This window comes from Bufo gargarizans, chromosome 1 (genome assembly GCF_014858855.1).
Source record: "Bufo gargarizans isolate SCDJY-AF-19 chromosome 1, ASM1485885v1, whole genome shotgun sequence".
Classification (NCBI taxonomy): Eukaryota; Metazoa; Chordata; class Amphibia; order Anura; family Bufonidae; genus Bufo; species Bufo gargarizans.
In genome coordinates, this window is record NC_058080.1 from 151,999,151 (window position 1) to 152,014,497 (window position 15,347).

Below are 15,347 nucleotides of genomic sequence, written 5' to 3' on the forward strand. Positions count from 1 at the left end.
CTCCGTTGCCGCCTTGGGATCTGAATTTGGTCCTCCTAGCGCTCCAGGCTCCCCCCTTTGAGCCCCTACGGGAGGTCTCTATCCGACTCCTGTCCTGGAAGGTGGTTTTCCTTGTGTCGATCACTTCCATCAGACGGGTGAGTTGGCAGCCCTTTCTTGTAGGGAACCCTTCCTGGTTCTTCATAAGGATAAGTCGGTTCCCCGGCCTGTTCCGTCCTTTCTCCCGAAGGTGGTCTCAGACTTCCATATCAACGAGGAAATTGTCCTTCCCTCTCTGTGTCCCTCGCACCCTAAAGAAAGGGAGTTACATCACTTGGATGTTGTCAGAGCTCTAAGGATCTATTTAGCATCCTCCGCTCCCTTCCGCCATACGGAGTCTCTTTTTGTCATCCGGGAGGGTCCTCGCAAGGGGTTGGCGGCATCCAAGGTGACAATCGCACATTGAATTCGGGCTGCAGTTGAGGAAGCTTACTGCGCCCGAGACAGGGTTTCGCCCTTAGGCGTCACGGCTCACTCCACCAGAGCGGTGGGCGCATCTTGTGCTCGGAGGGATCGCACTTCGGGTGCACAGTTGTGTTAGGCGGCTACTTGGTCATCCTTACATACCTTTCACAAAATGGTTACCAGGTGCATACTTATGCATCGGCGGACGCTGCCTTGGGCCGCTTGGTCTTGCAGGCGGCAGTTTCCTAGATGCCTGCAGGGACGCTGTTTCCATGGGGTTGTAGTTTTTCCCTCCCTGTGGACGTCCCATGGTTCCTGTGTCCCCCAATGAATATGGACAAGAAAAGGATATTTTTGTATAACTTAACAGAAAATCTGTTTCTCGCTCTTCATTGGGGGACACAGCACCCACCCAGTATTGTTGTTCACCCACTATTGTGGCTGTTCTGGTTAGGACCATTGAATGCATGGAATAGCCTTCCTGCAGAAGTGGTAGCTGCAAATACAGTGAAGGAGTTTAAGCATGCATGTGATAGGCATAAAGCTATCCTTCATATAAGATAGGGCCAGGGACTATTCATAGGATTCAGATATATTGGGCAGACTAGATGGGCCAAATGGTTATTATCTGCCGACACATTCTATGTTTCTATGACCCAGTTTGGTTTTTGGCATGGTTGGTGTTCCATATTTTTTTTTTCTTGGTTGACTTGCTTCTCCTACTGCTTGTACACAAACTGAAGCTCTCTCTCCAGGCTGGAGGGGGGGTATAGCTGCCAGGGGAGGAGCTAACAGCTTTTACTAGTGTCAATGCCTCCTAGAGGACATAGCTTTACCCACTGTTCCTTTGTCCCCCAATGAAGAGCGAGAAAGAGATTTAACTGGTAAGTTATGCAAAAATCTCCTTTTTCCAGGCAGGCATTTCACCACTCCCTCCTATCATAGACCAACTGGTTTCCTGACTGGCAAAAGTTACTATTTTGCCCTTAGCGGTTGCAGCTTTCTTTCCTGACTAATAGGATAGGAAACTAGAATCTTTTTCAGAGTCCTCACTCGAAGCCCTAGGATTATCTCTCTGTCCTGTGTTTGCCTCCATTTGAGTAAGGGTCCATTCACACGTCCGCAATTTCGTTCCGCATTTTGCGGAACAGAATTGCGGACCCATTCATTTCTATGGGGTAGCACGATGTGCTGCCCGGATCCGGAATTGCGGATCCGCACTTCCGGGTCCGCAACTCCAATCCTGAAAAAAATAATAGAACATTTCCTATTCTTGTCCGCAATTGCAGATGTCCGTGTTTTGCGCATCCACGGATGAGTGGATCCGCAAAACACGTTGCGGACATGTAAATGGACCCTAAAGTTACGGCTGAATGGGCTTACTGCCTAGTTTTTTGTCACTTCGTTTAAAACCCTTTTCTCTTCCGTTCAGCACCCACCCCGCATTTGGCAACTTTTTTTTTTTTCTCCATTGGTTGCCTACTTAGTTTGTTCTGAGTTATCCGACCTGCTCGTTGCAGTTTTGTTCTGCTTTAGGTTCCGGTTTTGGTTTCAGCATCCTGTTTCTCCTGCTACTGCTCTGGAGCCCACAGATTTTGCTTAGGGCTCTTTCACACCTGCGTTATTGTCTTCCATAGAGTTCCGTCGTCGGGGCTCTATGCCGGAAGAATCCTGATCAGTTTTATCCTAATGCATTCTGAATGGAGTGAAATCCGTTCAGGATGTCTTCAGTTCCGGACCGGAAAGTTTTTTGGCCGGAGAAAATACCGCAGCATGCTGCACTTTTTGCTCCGGCCAAAAATCCTGAAGACTTGCTGCAAGGCCGGATCCGGAATGAATGCCCATTGAAAGGCATTGATCCGGATCCGGCCTTAAGCTAAACGTTGTTTCGGCGCATTGCCGGATCCGACGTTTAGCTTTTTTAGAGTGGTTACCATGGCTGCCGGGACGCTAAAGTCCTGGCAGCCATGGTAAAGGGGAGCGGGGGAGCAGCCTACTTACCATCCGTGCGGCTCCCGGGGCACTCCAGAGTGACGTCAGGGCGCCCCAGGCGCATGGATGACGTGATCGCATGGCACGTCATCCATGCGCATGGGGCGCTCTGACGTCACTCTGGAGCGCCCCGGGAGCCGCACGGACTAAGTATACCGCTCCCCACTACTACTATGGCAACCAGGACTTTAATAGCGTCCTGGCTGCCATAGTAACACTGAACGCATTTTGAAGACGGATCAGTCTTCAAATGCTTTCAGTACACTTGCGTTTTTCCGGATCCGGAGTGTAATTCCGGCAAGTGGAGTACACGCCGGATCCGGACAACGCAAGTGTGAAAGAGGCCTTAGTCCCAGTAGGAAGGGTATAGCTGATGGGAGGAGTGAACACTGATCCACTGCGTAGTGTCCGCTGAATTATTTCAGGATAAAAGGGGAAAAGACTAAAAAGAACACCATGGGCATGAGATACATAGTCACGTGTAGCATGTACAAGTATAATACTGTACAGAAGGATACAGACTGTCAGGCAGCAGCCTCCAAGGAAATAAGGGAAATGTAAAAAGTCAGTAGCGCAATCAGCTGTCACTAAATTACTAAATTACTAAAATTAATTCAATACTGTTGGCATAGTTGATTCATTTTAGATGCATTGCAATAATAAAAATGGTTTTAAAAGTAACACAAGCTTGACGAAGAGCAGAAATAGTAATATATGAAGGTGTTGCTTACAATATTATTCTTCCAGGTTGAAAAACCAACGTTCATATTCTGTTGATGGCAATTACCGTCCCTCTCCAAAGACAAGGCAACAGCAGAATATTAGCATGAGGAGACAAGAAAATGTCCAGTGGGTATCTGAACTTTCCCGGGTGGAAGAAAAAGAGCATTGGCAGGAGCAGATAAACCAGCTGAAGAAACAGATCGAGTTCAGCACAAATATATGTCAGACTTTGATGAGAGACCAGCAGGTACTGCAGAAATGATTCACGTGGCCTAGGCAGCTTTTTATGTTTTCTCAGTTTGCCTCTTTTGGTTGAACCAAGTGCATGCAAACATGTCACATTTAATTTGGTGCTATTGGTGGTGTCTCATAAAGCAAAGGTCTTAAGACTTCGCAGCCCAAGCACCTGACATATTTCACTTTGTTGGGAATTGTGTTTTGCCTTAATGGAGCAGAAAATATATTTTGGTGTCTTTTCATTGTTGAGATTGTTAAAGTGAAGTTTCTTATGAGGTTTTACTGATGAGAAGTTCCAGCCAGGCACAAACTGCTTAGACACTTGTGCTCCTACACTCTGCTGGGTTGGGCTCCTTTAGGATAACAATCCACCACAGTCTGCTGACAGTAACTGAAAGTCACAAATGTAAGCAATATATGCAACCGTTACAAAAGAGCCCGTCAAATTCTAAGACCGCCATCCTCAAACAGTGTACATGATGCACTAATATTTCCATCCATTCTCCAGGTACAGAATCCCGGTCAGGACTACTATAATGATCTGTATCATATTTAAGATTTCATACAGTGCATGTTGCAGGATTAGGGAACATGGTATAATATTTAAAGGATTGGGATGGCACAGATTTGCAATCACTGGAGAACTTGCTTATAAGTAATTTTTCTCTCATAATATTGCAACTTAATCCCATGCACTTTAGCAGCGGTTATGCATACCTGCATGCTTATACAGGGAGGATTGTCGGTCACTGTGTGAGACCACCTACTGGGCTCCTAAGCATAGAATGATAGAATAGGGATTTCAATCAGTAACTTGCAAGTTATATGGAATAGTTAACACAACACTATATATCGGCCTGCTCAGCTCCTCTTGCTCTATAACACACTGGTAGATTGGACTGTGTTTCCATGGTTTCTGTCAAGCCCATAAAGTTTGTTTCTGGATGCAAGTGTATGTGTGTAGATAGATAGATATACTTTTTAAATTTATTTTTATTTTTTCTAGTCACTTTCTTACCTCTTGCAAAGTATGTTCACAAATCCATACAGTCTGATGCCAAGTAGCGTGGGAACTCCTCAAGTCCACCTTATAATGCACCAGCTGAATCAGTGTTATACTCAGCTTAATTGGCAGCAAAACAATGTTCTCAGGTAGGTGGCTGTTTTGTTTGTTAAAAAAAAACTGCATCAGGAATCCACGGCTGATCCTAAGACTGCACTGGTGCGGCCTGTGTAACAGAAATTCTGAACAAATTTCCATGGTGATTTCCGCACCGAAAGCTGCATGTGTTACTTGTGGTCTTTGGTGTAGATTTAATGCAGTTTTGCCGCAGATCTCACCCTAGCATTGAAAATGGGTGAAATCTGCATTAAAAAATCTCACAAATAATTGACATGCTGCAGATTTCTGTATCTGCAAGGCAAGGCAATTTCCTTAAATTTGGTTTAATCTCAAACACTTTGTATTATACTGCTGCTGTTTGGAAAAGCCTGCGCATATTCTGCAGCATGTGCAGTGAGCCTAAGGCCCCTTGCAGACGAGCATGCTCGGATGCGTTCAGTGAAAACTGCGTGATTTCGCAAACCATTCAGAGCCATTCAGTTTTGTTTGTGATCTCGTTAAGTTTTTTTTGCGCGGGTGCAATTCGATTTACTGCATTTTGCACATGCGTGATAAAAAAACTGAATGTTTACAAACAACATCTCTTAGCAACCATCCGTGATTTTCCCGCAGCCCCATTCACTTCTATGGGGCCAGCGTTGTGTGAAAATCGCAGAATATAGAACATCCTGCGATTTTCACACAACACAAAAGTGATGCGTGAAAACCACTGCTCATGTACACAGACCCATTTTAAAGGAATGGTTCCAGATTCCGTGCGGGCGCAATGCGTTCGCATCACACATTGCACCCACGTAGAATTCTTGCTCGTGTGAAAGGGGCCTAAGGCTTGTTCTTTAGTTCATCATGCAGGCTTTAGAATATCATTTTTGTTTTTGAATTTAACTGAAAATACTATTCTTGTATGTATTCATGTTTAGTAATGTCTTCCAATAGCGCTCAGTAGGACAGAGCTAATACACGGTTGTGGGCTTTGATATTATCTAGTACAGAGTTAAACGGGCAGTGTCATATATTTTTAGACATTTTGGAGCACATTTATTAAGATCGGCATTTTAGACACTTGTCTTAATAAAGCCCCATATATGGCGGTGAATCAGTCGAAGTTATGAAGAGGCGCAGGCCTCTTTATAACTCCGGCGCATCCAGTGTCATTTTTGATTGTTGACCTTTTTCTACACTTAAAACATGCGTAGAAAATGATGGCGATGGGCCTTCCGACCCTTCCCCGCCCATGCCGTACCCACAATTTTAGACCTAGCGTGAGCGGGGCCAAGTTGCAGATGGCGTATTTCAGCATGGTAAATGACCCCCTTTGTGACTATATTCAGGCCATGCTTTTTTTCTTTATGCCATTTGGAAGATTTGTATTTTTTATATTCTTGTATTGTATTTGCGATTTTTTTTTTTGTTGTGTTTATATCTGTATCTTTATCCTTATGTGCAGGCTGAAGCAGATGCTGAATGATGTGTGTCAGCAGCAGGAACACTTCCAGCAATGCAGCCAACAAAGACCAGAGAGGAGCAGCAGTGTACCACCTCCTTCCTCCCCAAATCTATTTAATAATTTCAGTTTCCTCCCTCCCCCCATGAATGTGTTTAACATGCCTCCATTTGGAAATTTTCCCAACATGATGCCAGGTAGCTCTAATTAACGTGTTAAGTTTTGCTATTCTGCTTATTTCTTTGTGTATGATTGTCATGTAATCCGCTTATCTGATTTTGATGTAGGTGTGAATGTCAATCCAGTCTTTCCACCTGGGATTGGAGACTTCACTAATAATCCTGCCTCTCAGCCTGATGTACCACTTCAGCCTCATGATCCAAACACTTCAGGAAAAACTGAGTACATGGCTTTTCCCAAACCTTTCGAAAGTAATTCCTCCAATACAGCAGATAAGCAAAGGTACAATTTTTGTTGTTTCCCTAAAGCTAGCAGATCTTAACGTTTTCATTGTATGCAGTTGAAACCCATAGCAACCCATCAGATTCCACCTTTCATGTTCTAGAGCTCCTTTTGGAAAATGAAAGGTGGTATCTGATAGGTTGTTATGAGCTACTAAGCCTGTTTTCCTTTACACCAGTTTTAGAATTCTCTCCTATAAGTTTTTAATGCATATCATCTCTTTAAATTGAACCTGTCATCAACTTTGTCGACCTCACTGAGGGCAGCCTGAAATAGTGACAGACATGCTGATTTTCAGCAGTGTCTCACTCATGAGCTAAAAGTAAGTGGTTACTGAGAACCAGCATCATAATCATTGCAGCCCAGGTCTTGAAAAGAGTCAGATCTACCTGAGAAGAGTCATGGTTATTCATAATCTCCTGCTCTCTCGCCCATCTGCTGATGATTGGCAGTTCTCTCCTATAGAGAAAGGGAGAAAACTCTGTATTAGGCCCCATGCACACGGCCGTTGTTCACGGCCGTGTGCGGGCCGTGGAACCGCGGCCTGGATCCCTCCTGAGAGCAGGAGCGCACGGCGTCACTGGTTGCTATGACGCCGTGCGCTCCCTGCTGCCGGCACATTACAGTAATACACTGGTATAGATCATACCAGTGTATTACTGTACTTTGCCGGCAGCAGGGAGCGCACGGCGTCATAGCAACCAGTGACGCCGTGCGCTCCTGCTCTCAGGAGGGATCCAGGCCGCGGTTCCACGGCCCGCACACGGCCGTGAACAACGGCCGTGTGCATGGGGCCTTAGACTGTCAGTCCTCAGCAGGTGAGCAGGAGATTATGAATAACCAGGACTCTTCTCAGGTGGCCGGACTCTTTTCCAGGCCCAGTCTGCAATGATTGTGATGTTGGTTCTCGGCAACCACTTACTTTTAAATGACCGACCGCTGAAATCAACTCGCCTGTCCTTACTTTATTCTGACGTTAGTATGGGCAGCATAAAGTTGATCACAGGTTTCCTTTTAAGGCCCCTTGCAGATGAGCGAGTATTCTGCGCGGGTGCAATGTGTTATGCGACCGCATTGCACTTTCACAGAATCTGGACCCATTCATTTGAATAGGGCTGTGTACATGAGCGATGTTTTTCACGCTTCACTTGTGCGTTGCATGAAAATCGCAGCATGTTCTATATTCTGCGATTTTTCACGTAACGCTGGCCCCATAGAAGTGATTGCGGATGTGATGCGATTTTCACGTATGGCTGCTAAGAGATTGTAAAAAAAATCAGTTTTTTATTCCGCGTGTGCAAAACGCAATAAGTCACAGTGCACCTGCGCGATAAAAACTGAATGGACTTGCTTGCGAAGTCACGCATTTTTCACTGAACGCATCCGGACCTAATCCGCACACTCGCCGGCAAGAGGCCCTAAGTGTGTAGTTTATATTTTTGGTGTATGTCTTTGCTAATGAATTGGGTTATTTTCTACTTGTGTTATGGAACACAATTTACACTGTGGTGTTATCTGCATTGCCTATTCGTTTTAGGGCTTATGCACATGAACGTGGTTTGGTTCTGCATCCGAGCATCATTTTTTGCAATTTGAATGTAAACGCATTCGCTTCTATGGGGCCACAAAAGAAGCAGACAGCACATGGAGTGCTGTCCGCATCCTTTGTGGCCCCATAGAAGTAAATCTGTTGCTCCGTTCCGGTGATCTGCTGGATCCTTGTATCTGTAGAGCAAACTGTGTTATGGATGATATAAATGTTTGTACTGGAAACCAAGAAGGTGTTTCAACCTGTATATTACAAGGGGCTAAATCTCCAGCATTTCCACAAAAAAATGAACATGGTTGTGGTGTACCATGCAGATTCCCCCTAAATAAGAATTTAGGTTTTAGAAAAACATGTTTTGCTAGTTTTTTAGTCTACTGCCAACTGTTCAAAGTATTTTATGATTGGTCCTTAATGCACTGATTGTAACAAATAATTAACTCTGCCAACTAGAGATATAGACAGAGATATATAGATAGATATAGATATACACACGTGTGTGTGTGTATACACACACACACTCCCATGCTGTCCTTTCTGCAAATGTTGTTTCCTCTTTAATACCTAAAATCATATTGTAATCCCCCTCAGAAACTCTCCTAAAAGAGCAGATGAAGGAGAACAAAGTAGAGGTCGTCGATTAGAAGGCCAAAATAAAGACCAGTGTAAACTGTCTCCCTTTATGGATCCTGGGCGTGCAGCCATTGGAAATTCCGCCAAGCCATTGAGGCAGTACGATGAGGAGTCTGTGGAGAGTTTGAGCAGTATACCAGATCCAGAAGATCCCACAACTGTTACTAAAACCTTCAAATCCAGAAAAGCATCAGCCCAAGCGAGCCTGGCATCCAAGGACAAAACGCCAAAGGCAAAGAGTAAGAAAAGGAAAATTTTCCATCAGAAAAGTAAAGGACTGAAGAACCATGGTAATTTTTATTTATTATTTATGTTTTTCTTTTTAAATAAATTTTTAAATTACTTCTATTTTAAGAGTCAATATTAATGTGATAATAATACTGTGTAATTTTGCACAGATCTCCACGCCGCAAGTGTCTCCAGCACTGCTAAACCTAAGGAAAGCAGCAGTAAACATGCCCAGACTGAGGAAACGACTGAAGCAAATCCCAGTTGTGATCACATAGAACGACTGAGGAAGGACAATAGAACAGCTGACGTTTCCTCAGGTACTCTCTCTTTATAATATGCTCCAAGTTGCTCAAACTCCAACTATATTTTAATTGTAAAGAATCTTGTTTTTGTAAATCATTCGGTAGGGAGTAGAGATTAACTCTGCCAGAGACTAATTTTATTACATGGAGCAGTTGTTCCCTGTAACTGGGGCAAAGGAGTCACTGTCCTCAGTTTTTTTCTATTTTTTTTTATGACTTCATGGATGGGGTATCATGTTTAAAAAAAAAAAAAATGTACAAAAAGAATTGAGTTTAAGAAGGTTCCAGCTCAACTGCTGCCATAGCAGTCCTGTTTACCCAAGGCTTTGAGATACTAGTCGGATCCGAATCCAAGTTGGGTTTTAAAGTGGTTTTCTACTTTAAAAATCAACTACCGAAGTTATTCCACCAAGTCACGCTCGACTTTGTGGACAACTAACTTCGGCTCATCGGAGCCCGTACAGTATTATTCCAAAGTTTTGAACAAAGCGACTTTGAATGAGTCACCCAAAGCTCTCTTCGCATAACACGAATGACGTGTCACGAGAAAACAATCTCAGAATCAGTTGGATAAGCAAAAACATTTCAAAGTTATTGCCACATAAAGTGACACATCAGAGCTGAACAAATTGGCTCTGTTGTTGAGGTAACATAGTACATAAGGCCAAAAAATGACATTTGTCCATCCAGTTCGGCCTGTTATCCTGCAAGTTAATCCAGAGGAAGGCAAAAAAAAAAAAAAACTGAGGTTGAAGGCAATTTTCCCCACTAAAAAAATTCCTTCCCGACTCCAATCAGGCAATCAGAATAACTCCCTGGATCAACGACCCCTTCTCTAGTAGCTATAGCCTGTAATATTATTACACTCCAGAAATACATCCAGGCCCCTCTTGAATTCCTTTATTGTACTCACCATCACCACCTCCTCAGGCAGAGAGTTCCATAGTCTCACTGCTCTTACCGTAAAGAATCCTCTTCTATGTTTGTGTACAAACCTTCTTTCTCGCCCAGTTTCCTTGGGGGACACAGAAGACCTTAGGGGGTATAGCTCATCTCCATAGGAGGCGTGACACTAAGTGAAAACTGTTAAGCCCCTCCTCCACAGCTATACCCTCAGCCTGGAGAGAGAGACTGCCAGTTTTTAGCTTAGTGTCCAAGGAGGCAAGACACTCCCTGCTTTGCAGGGCTGTTTTCTCCTTGTTTTAATTTTTGATTTTTACTTTTTTCTTTTCTTTTTGTTCCAGAACATCAGGGACAACAGAGACGCACTAGACCTCTCTGTTTCTCCCGGGGTCGAGCTGCGCCAGTGCCGGTCTTCCGCACTGCTGCCTCCCCCACAGAAGGCAAGGTGGATCAGGGCAGCCCAGCTCCCCTACATCCCGCCAGCACAAGGGTCGCCCGCACGCCAAGTCCCTCTTCCAGCGTCCTGCCACTACGGTGCCAGTAGCTGAAGGGGCGACCCTGCTGGAACGGACCGAGGGTGAAGACGGCTATGGTGAGAGATTGGCTTCTCCAGCCCTACGTCTCCCCCCCCCCCCCCCCACCCCGGTCTCCTGCGTGCCTGACCCCCATACTGACAGGGCCTCTGGACCCTTTTGTCCCTTAGCCCTAGGCTGGCCCCTGGCTGCCACAGGGCGACATTCTGCTCCCTCTCCTCCCCTCCATAGGACATTGGCACTCTTCTCCCTGCAAGAAGAATGCCTGGGGAGCTGCAGAGGTTCGCACCTAGCTGCCCCTGACGGAGGGGTTATGCAGGCTTCCCACACTCACAGACCCGGTCTCAGGGTCCCCCTCCCTCTTACCGGCCACTGCTTCAGGGCCAGAGGGCCTGCGCCTTGCTGCCCCTGACCCATCACGGGCACCGGTCCGGTCAGCACTAATATTCCGGTGCGGCCGGGCGCCGCAAAAGATTTTAGGCTCCGCGGCTCCCACGGCGGGCCGCCATTCCAGGCCCCCTTACTCTTCCGGCCGGCGGGGTGGGCTCCCGCGGCCAGCGAGCCGCCATTCCGGCCCTCCTGTCTCTTCTGGCGGTGGGGTGGGCTCCCGCGGCCGGCAAAACCGCATTCCGGCCCCTGTCTCCATTCCGGGTCCCTGTCTCTAACCGGCTGGCCGGTGGGCTCCCGCGGCCGGCAAACCGCCATTCCGGGCCCCTGTCTCTTCTGGCCGGCGGGGTGGGCTCCCGCGGCCGGCATTGGGCTATGCCCCAGCAGGTGCCGGTCGGCGGGGCTCCGCTAATTTGGTCCCAGGCTTCGCGGCCTGCTGGGCCGCAATCCCGACCGGCCCGCAGGGTGGGCTCCCGCGGCCGGTTTGAAGCGCCGTTCCGCCTCAGGTCCCGGCGGTGTGACGGGCCGGGCGCCGCAATTTAGCCCGGCCCGTCACACCGCCGGGACCTGAGGCGGAATGGCGCTTCAAACCGGCCGCGGGCTCCGGCCTCTGGTGGAGGGGGCGGGAACTTCTCCAGGCGCGAATTTTTCCCACCTGGAGGTTCCTCTGCCCCCAGGGGATCGCACGCCGCCCTCCAGGCCGGATCCCTGTTAACCCTTTGGGTGCAGGCCGGCTCCCAAAAATGGGTCTGTATAGTTGGCCCCCCTTTTTTCTCCTGTCTCTCAGGGCCCCTATATGGTGGCTCCCTTTTAGCCTCAGAGGCTGAGTTTAAATAAGAAAAAAATAAAAAATTTTTTATAATAATAAAATAAATAATAATAGATCATGATTTCTATTGGGCTGCGCAGGACGCTGCAGCCTCATCAGTAATGCTGCATGTCTGCATGACCTCTTTCCACAGGCGGCATGGTGTTGCGCTCCCAGCCTGCGTCGCTGCTAGGGCATTTCCCCTTTTAGGCGGTTTTCTTGCCTCTTCCAGGATACGGCGCTGGCCAAGTGCATTCGGCCCTTCTGTAGGCAGCATTCATCATCTCTCCAGTTATGGTGCCTGCCAAGTGCATGACCCCCTTCTTAGGCGGAATGCTGCACCTTCACCGGATACGGTGCTGGCCTTGTGCACGACCCCCTTCCATAAGCGGAACGCTGCACTCTCTGGATTTGCTGCCGGCCATGTGCGTGACCCCCTTCCGTGGGCGGAACGCTGCACTCACTGGATTCGCTGCCGGCCATGTGCGTGACCCCCTTCCTGGGCGGAACGCAGCACTCTCACTGGATCTGTTGCCGATCATGTGCATGACCCCCTTTTTTAGGCGGAATACTGCACTCTCACCGGATACGGTACTGGCTATGTGCACGACCCCCTTCCATAGGCGGAATGCTGCACTCTCGCTGATGTGCTATGATGTCCTTATGTACTATGTTATTATGCTGCACTCTCACTGGTTTCGCTGCCGGCCTTTTCTTAGGCGGTATGCTGCACTCTCATTGGATTCCCTGCCGGCCTTAGGTATGCCTCCTTCCCTCAGGCAGCATACATACATCCCTCTGTCTTTGGGTGTTTCCTCGCAGGTACGTTGCTGGCCACGTGCATGTACCCCATACATGGCAGGGTGCTTGCACTCTCGCTGGATCCGCTGTCGGCCATATGCATGACTCCTCTTCCGTAGGCGGTGTACGCACTCTTGCTGGATTCGCTGCCAGCCAGGGGCATGCCTTCCTTCCTCAGGCGACATGCACGCATTCTTAGTGACTGTGTTTGTCTCTCGCCAGTACGTTGCTGGCCATGTGTATGACTCCCATGCATGGCGGTGTGCTCCCACTCTCCCTGGATGAGATGCTGGCCATGTGCTTTACCCGCTTTTTTCTGGGCGGTGTGCTACACTCTCACCGGATACATTGCTGGCCATGAGAATGGCCCTCTAACATGGGTGGAACGCTTGCACTTCCATTGGATACGGTGCTGGCCTTGTGCGTGACCACCTCTCACTTCAAGGGCAGAATTTGGCACGCTCATGGGATTCACGGCTGTCCTTATATGACTGTGCTGGACTTGTACATGTCCCCCTTCATTGGCAGAGTAGTTGCACTCTCGCTGAGTTCAGTGTTGGGTGTATTATTGCACACTCATTTAATGCTAGGATACCCCTGTGCATGTTCCCCTTTCACTAGGTGGACCTCCTGCGTTCCTGCTGGTTTATAGGGTATGTCCGGCTTCTCTGAAGTAGGTACGGCCTTAGGCATCACTCCCTTTTGGGACGGGTCTTTGCACTCTTGCCGACTGCAGTTGGCCAGGTACAATTTCCCCCCTTTCGGGGTGGACTGATTGCGTTCCATCGCATGCTATACTAGGTTTGTGCATAACTCCCTTTCAGGTTGCACTTTGCAATTCCGTACATGCTGTGGCGCTCTGGGACGAGCCCCCCCTTTTTTCTAGGTGGGTTGGCCTTCTCGCTGCTTACGGGGCTGCTCGTACGTATGCCTCACCTGCTTCCTGCGGCATACCTTTGTTTCTTGGGAGACTATGCTTGCCGCCAGCCTTGCACTCGTCCCTAGGGTGTTTATTCTGTCCTCCTGACCGGACAGGCTCTATTTCTCTCTGCTGCACCGAGCTGGGTGGTGCTCATTCATTTAGTTGGCCTTTCATTCCAGGGAGTGTTCGTGGGTCCTAGATGCATGCCCTTTGCGTCCTTCTGCGGCATTGCTTCCCTGCGCTAGTGGTCACATGGTCGAGAGTGCTGTTGTCTGCAGCGCCTCTCGATTTCTTCATTGGCTCTGGCAGGACTGCTGTTCCCTTGCCTGCTGCAATTTCCTCCTCTTCGGATGCAGTGTGGTATGAGTCCTTCCTCTTGGCGCCTCTACGCTTCTGTCTGATCTGCTACCGGGTTCGGGCTGCTCTTCTCAGGACGGTCACCCAACTTCTCTTGGGTGCTGGATTACCCAGGTCCGGAGGACCTCCGCCTTGGGTTCTTCAAGGTATTCGCCTTCTGCGAGGCGGTGGACCGGGCGTCTCACAGTGTAGCGGGTTCTGCTTTTGAGCTGTCCTATGGCTTCCCTGTTGTCCACTCCTCCTCCTTTCGGTTGGAGGGTGTTATGTCGGCCTCTGTCTCGACTGCCTTATCTCGCCGGCTTTGTTTGGCTCCCGCTCTATACAGATCACTCCGATGTGGCTTCCCGCCAGACTTCGGAGGCTGTATTTTCACTGTCCTCCCCTCTGGGGTGAGCATGGTTGTTCATGTGGATGGTTCCGGTGTTCCTTTTGGCCTCGTACTGTCTCCCTTGTTCACGCTGGCTGTATTAGCTGTGTGCCTATTTACCGAGTCTACCGCGTTCTGTCCTCCCGCTGAGTGCAGATTGCGTGGCCCATTCTAAGACGATGGTCCTGATGTAGACTTACCTTCTCGATAACTTGGGGGGACTACCTTTTCGGTCCAGATTGTCCTTTGATCTCCCACACCGGGGCTGTACAACGTGGTTACATCAGCATGGACTTTAGCCTGCCTTCTCCTGGCGTCTGGCGGATCCTTTGGGTTCTTTCCATCTGTCCTTCTGCTCCCCCACTCGGGTGGATACGGGACAACGTTGTTCGAGGGCCGACGGGGCTAGTTTTGTTGACCCTTCTGCCCGTGTTACTGGTCTGCGCCTGTTCACATTGGGTTTTCGCCTGCTTGCCAGGCGACTCCAGCGGGTTCGCTACTGTCCACTCCTGGCTGTGTCTCGTCCAGGATCTGTCGTAAGACTTAGGGTTTTTTTTGTCTGGGGTTCTGTGGGAAGCTGTGCATTCCCCACTCTGAAGTTCTTTCTCCATGGTTCTGTCTTTTACTTGAGGTGTCAAGTGTCGGCGCTGTTCTTCCTCTTTCAGCGTTCCCGGCCCTCTGGGCCTGCCAAGGCCTTCCTCCTCGGAGTGGCTCTTTGGTTCCTCTGTACTGTCCTTTGGTACCGCCCTGGGGACTATATCCTGAGCTCTCGGCTCTCCAATCTTGTCCTTGGAGCCGTTACAGGAGTTCTCTCTACCCCTTCTGTCCTGTACGGTTGTGTTCCGTATCAGTCGTGTCTCTGACGGGTGCCGGAATGGCCCCTTTTTTTGTTACGAGCTTTCTGTCTTTTCCAGGACAGGGCTGTTCTGCATCCTGTTTCTTCCTTCCTTCCTTCTGAAGGTGGTGTTTGCCTTTCGTTTCAACGCCTTACCTATTTGGACGTTGTTTGGGCCTTGCCGTTTTTTACTTGGAGATCTCCGACTCTTGCAGACGTTCGGCCTCTTGGGTTTCCAGGAGGTCTGTGCATAGGGTTGATAGACTCCAGGGTGGTTTTCCTCCGCTTGATCAGATT

The 15,347-nt window shown here is 48.5% G+C and overlaps 1 protein-coding gene across 5 annotated transcripts in view; it reads left to right on the plus strand.

Moving 5' to 3' along the window:
* PCM1 (pericentriolar material 1) overlaps window positions 1-15,347 on the plus strand; it is a 146,962-nt gene that overhangs the window by 95,232 nt on the left and 36,383 nt on the right. For all 5 annotated transcript variants that reach the window (XM_044299703.1, XM_044299717.1, XM_044299732.1 and 2 more), the window contains 6 exons: window positions 3,184-3,406; window positions 4,403-4,548; window positions 5,967-6,160; window positions 6,251-6,425; window positions 8,563-8,894; window positions 9,003-9,152. In XM_044299703.1, coding sequence (XP_044155638.1) covers window positions 3,184-3,406; window positions 4,403-4,548; window positions 5,967-6,160; window positions 6,251-6,425; window positions 8,563-8,894; window positions 9,003-9,152 — 1,220 coding nt within the window. The remainder of the gene's footprint in view (window positions 1-3,183; window positions 3,407-4,402; window positions 4,549-5,966; window positions 6,161-6,250; window positions 6,426-8,562; window positions 8,895-9,002; window positions 9,153-15,347) is intronic.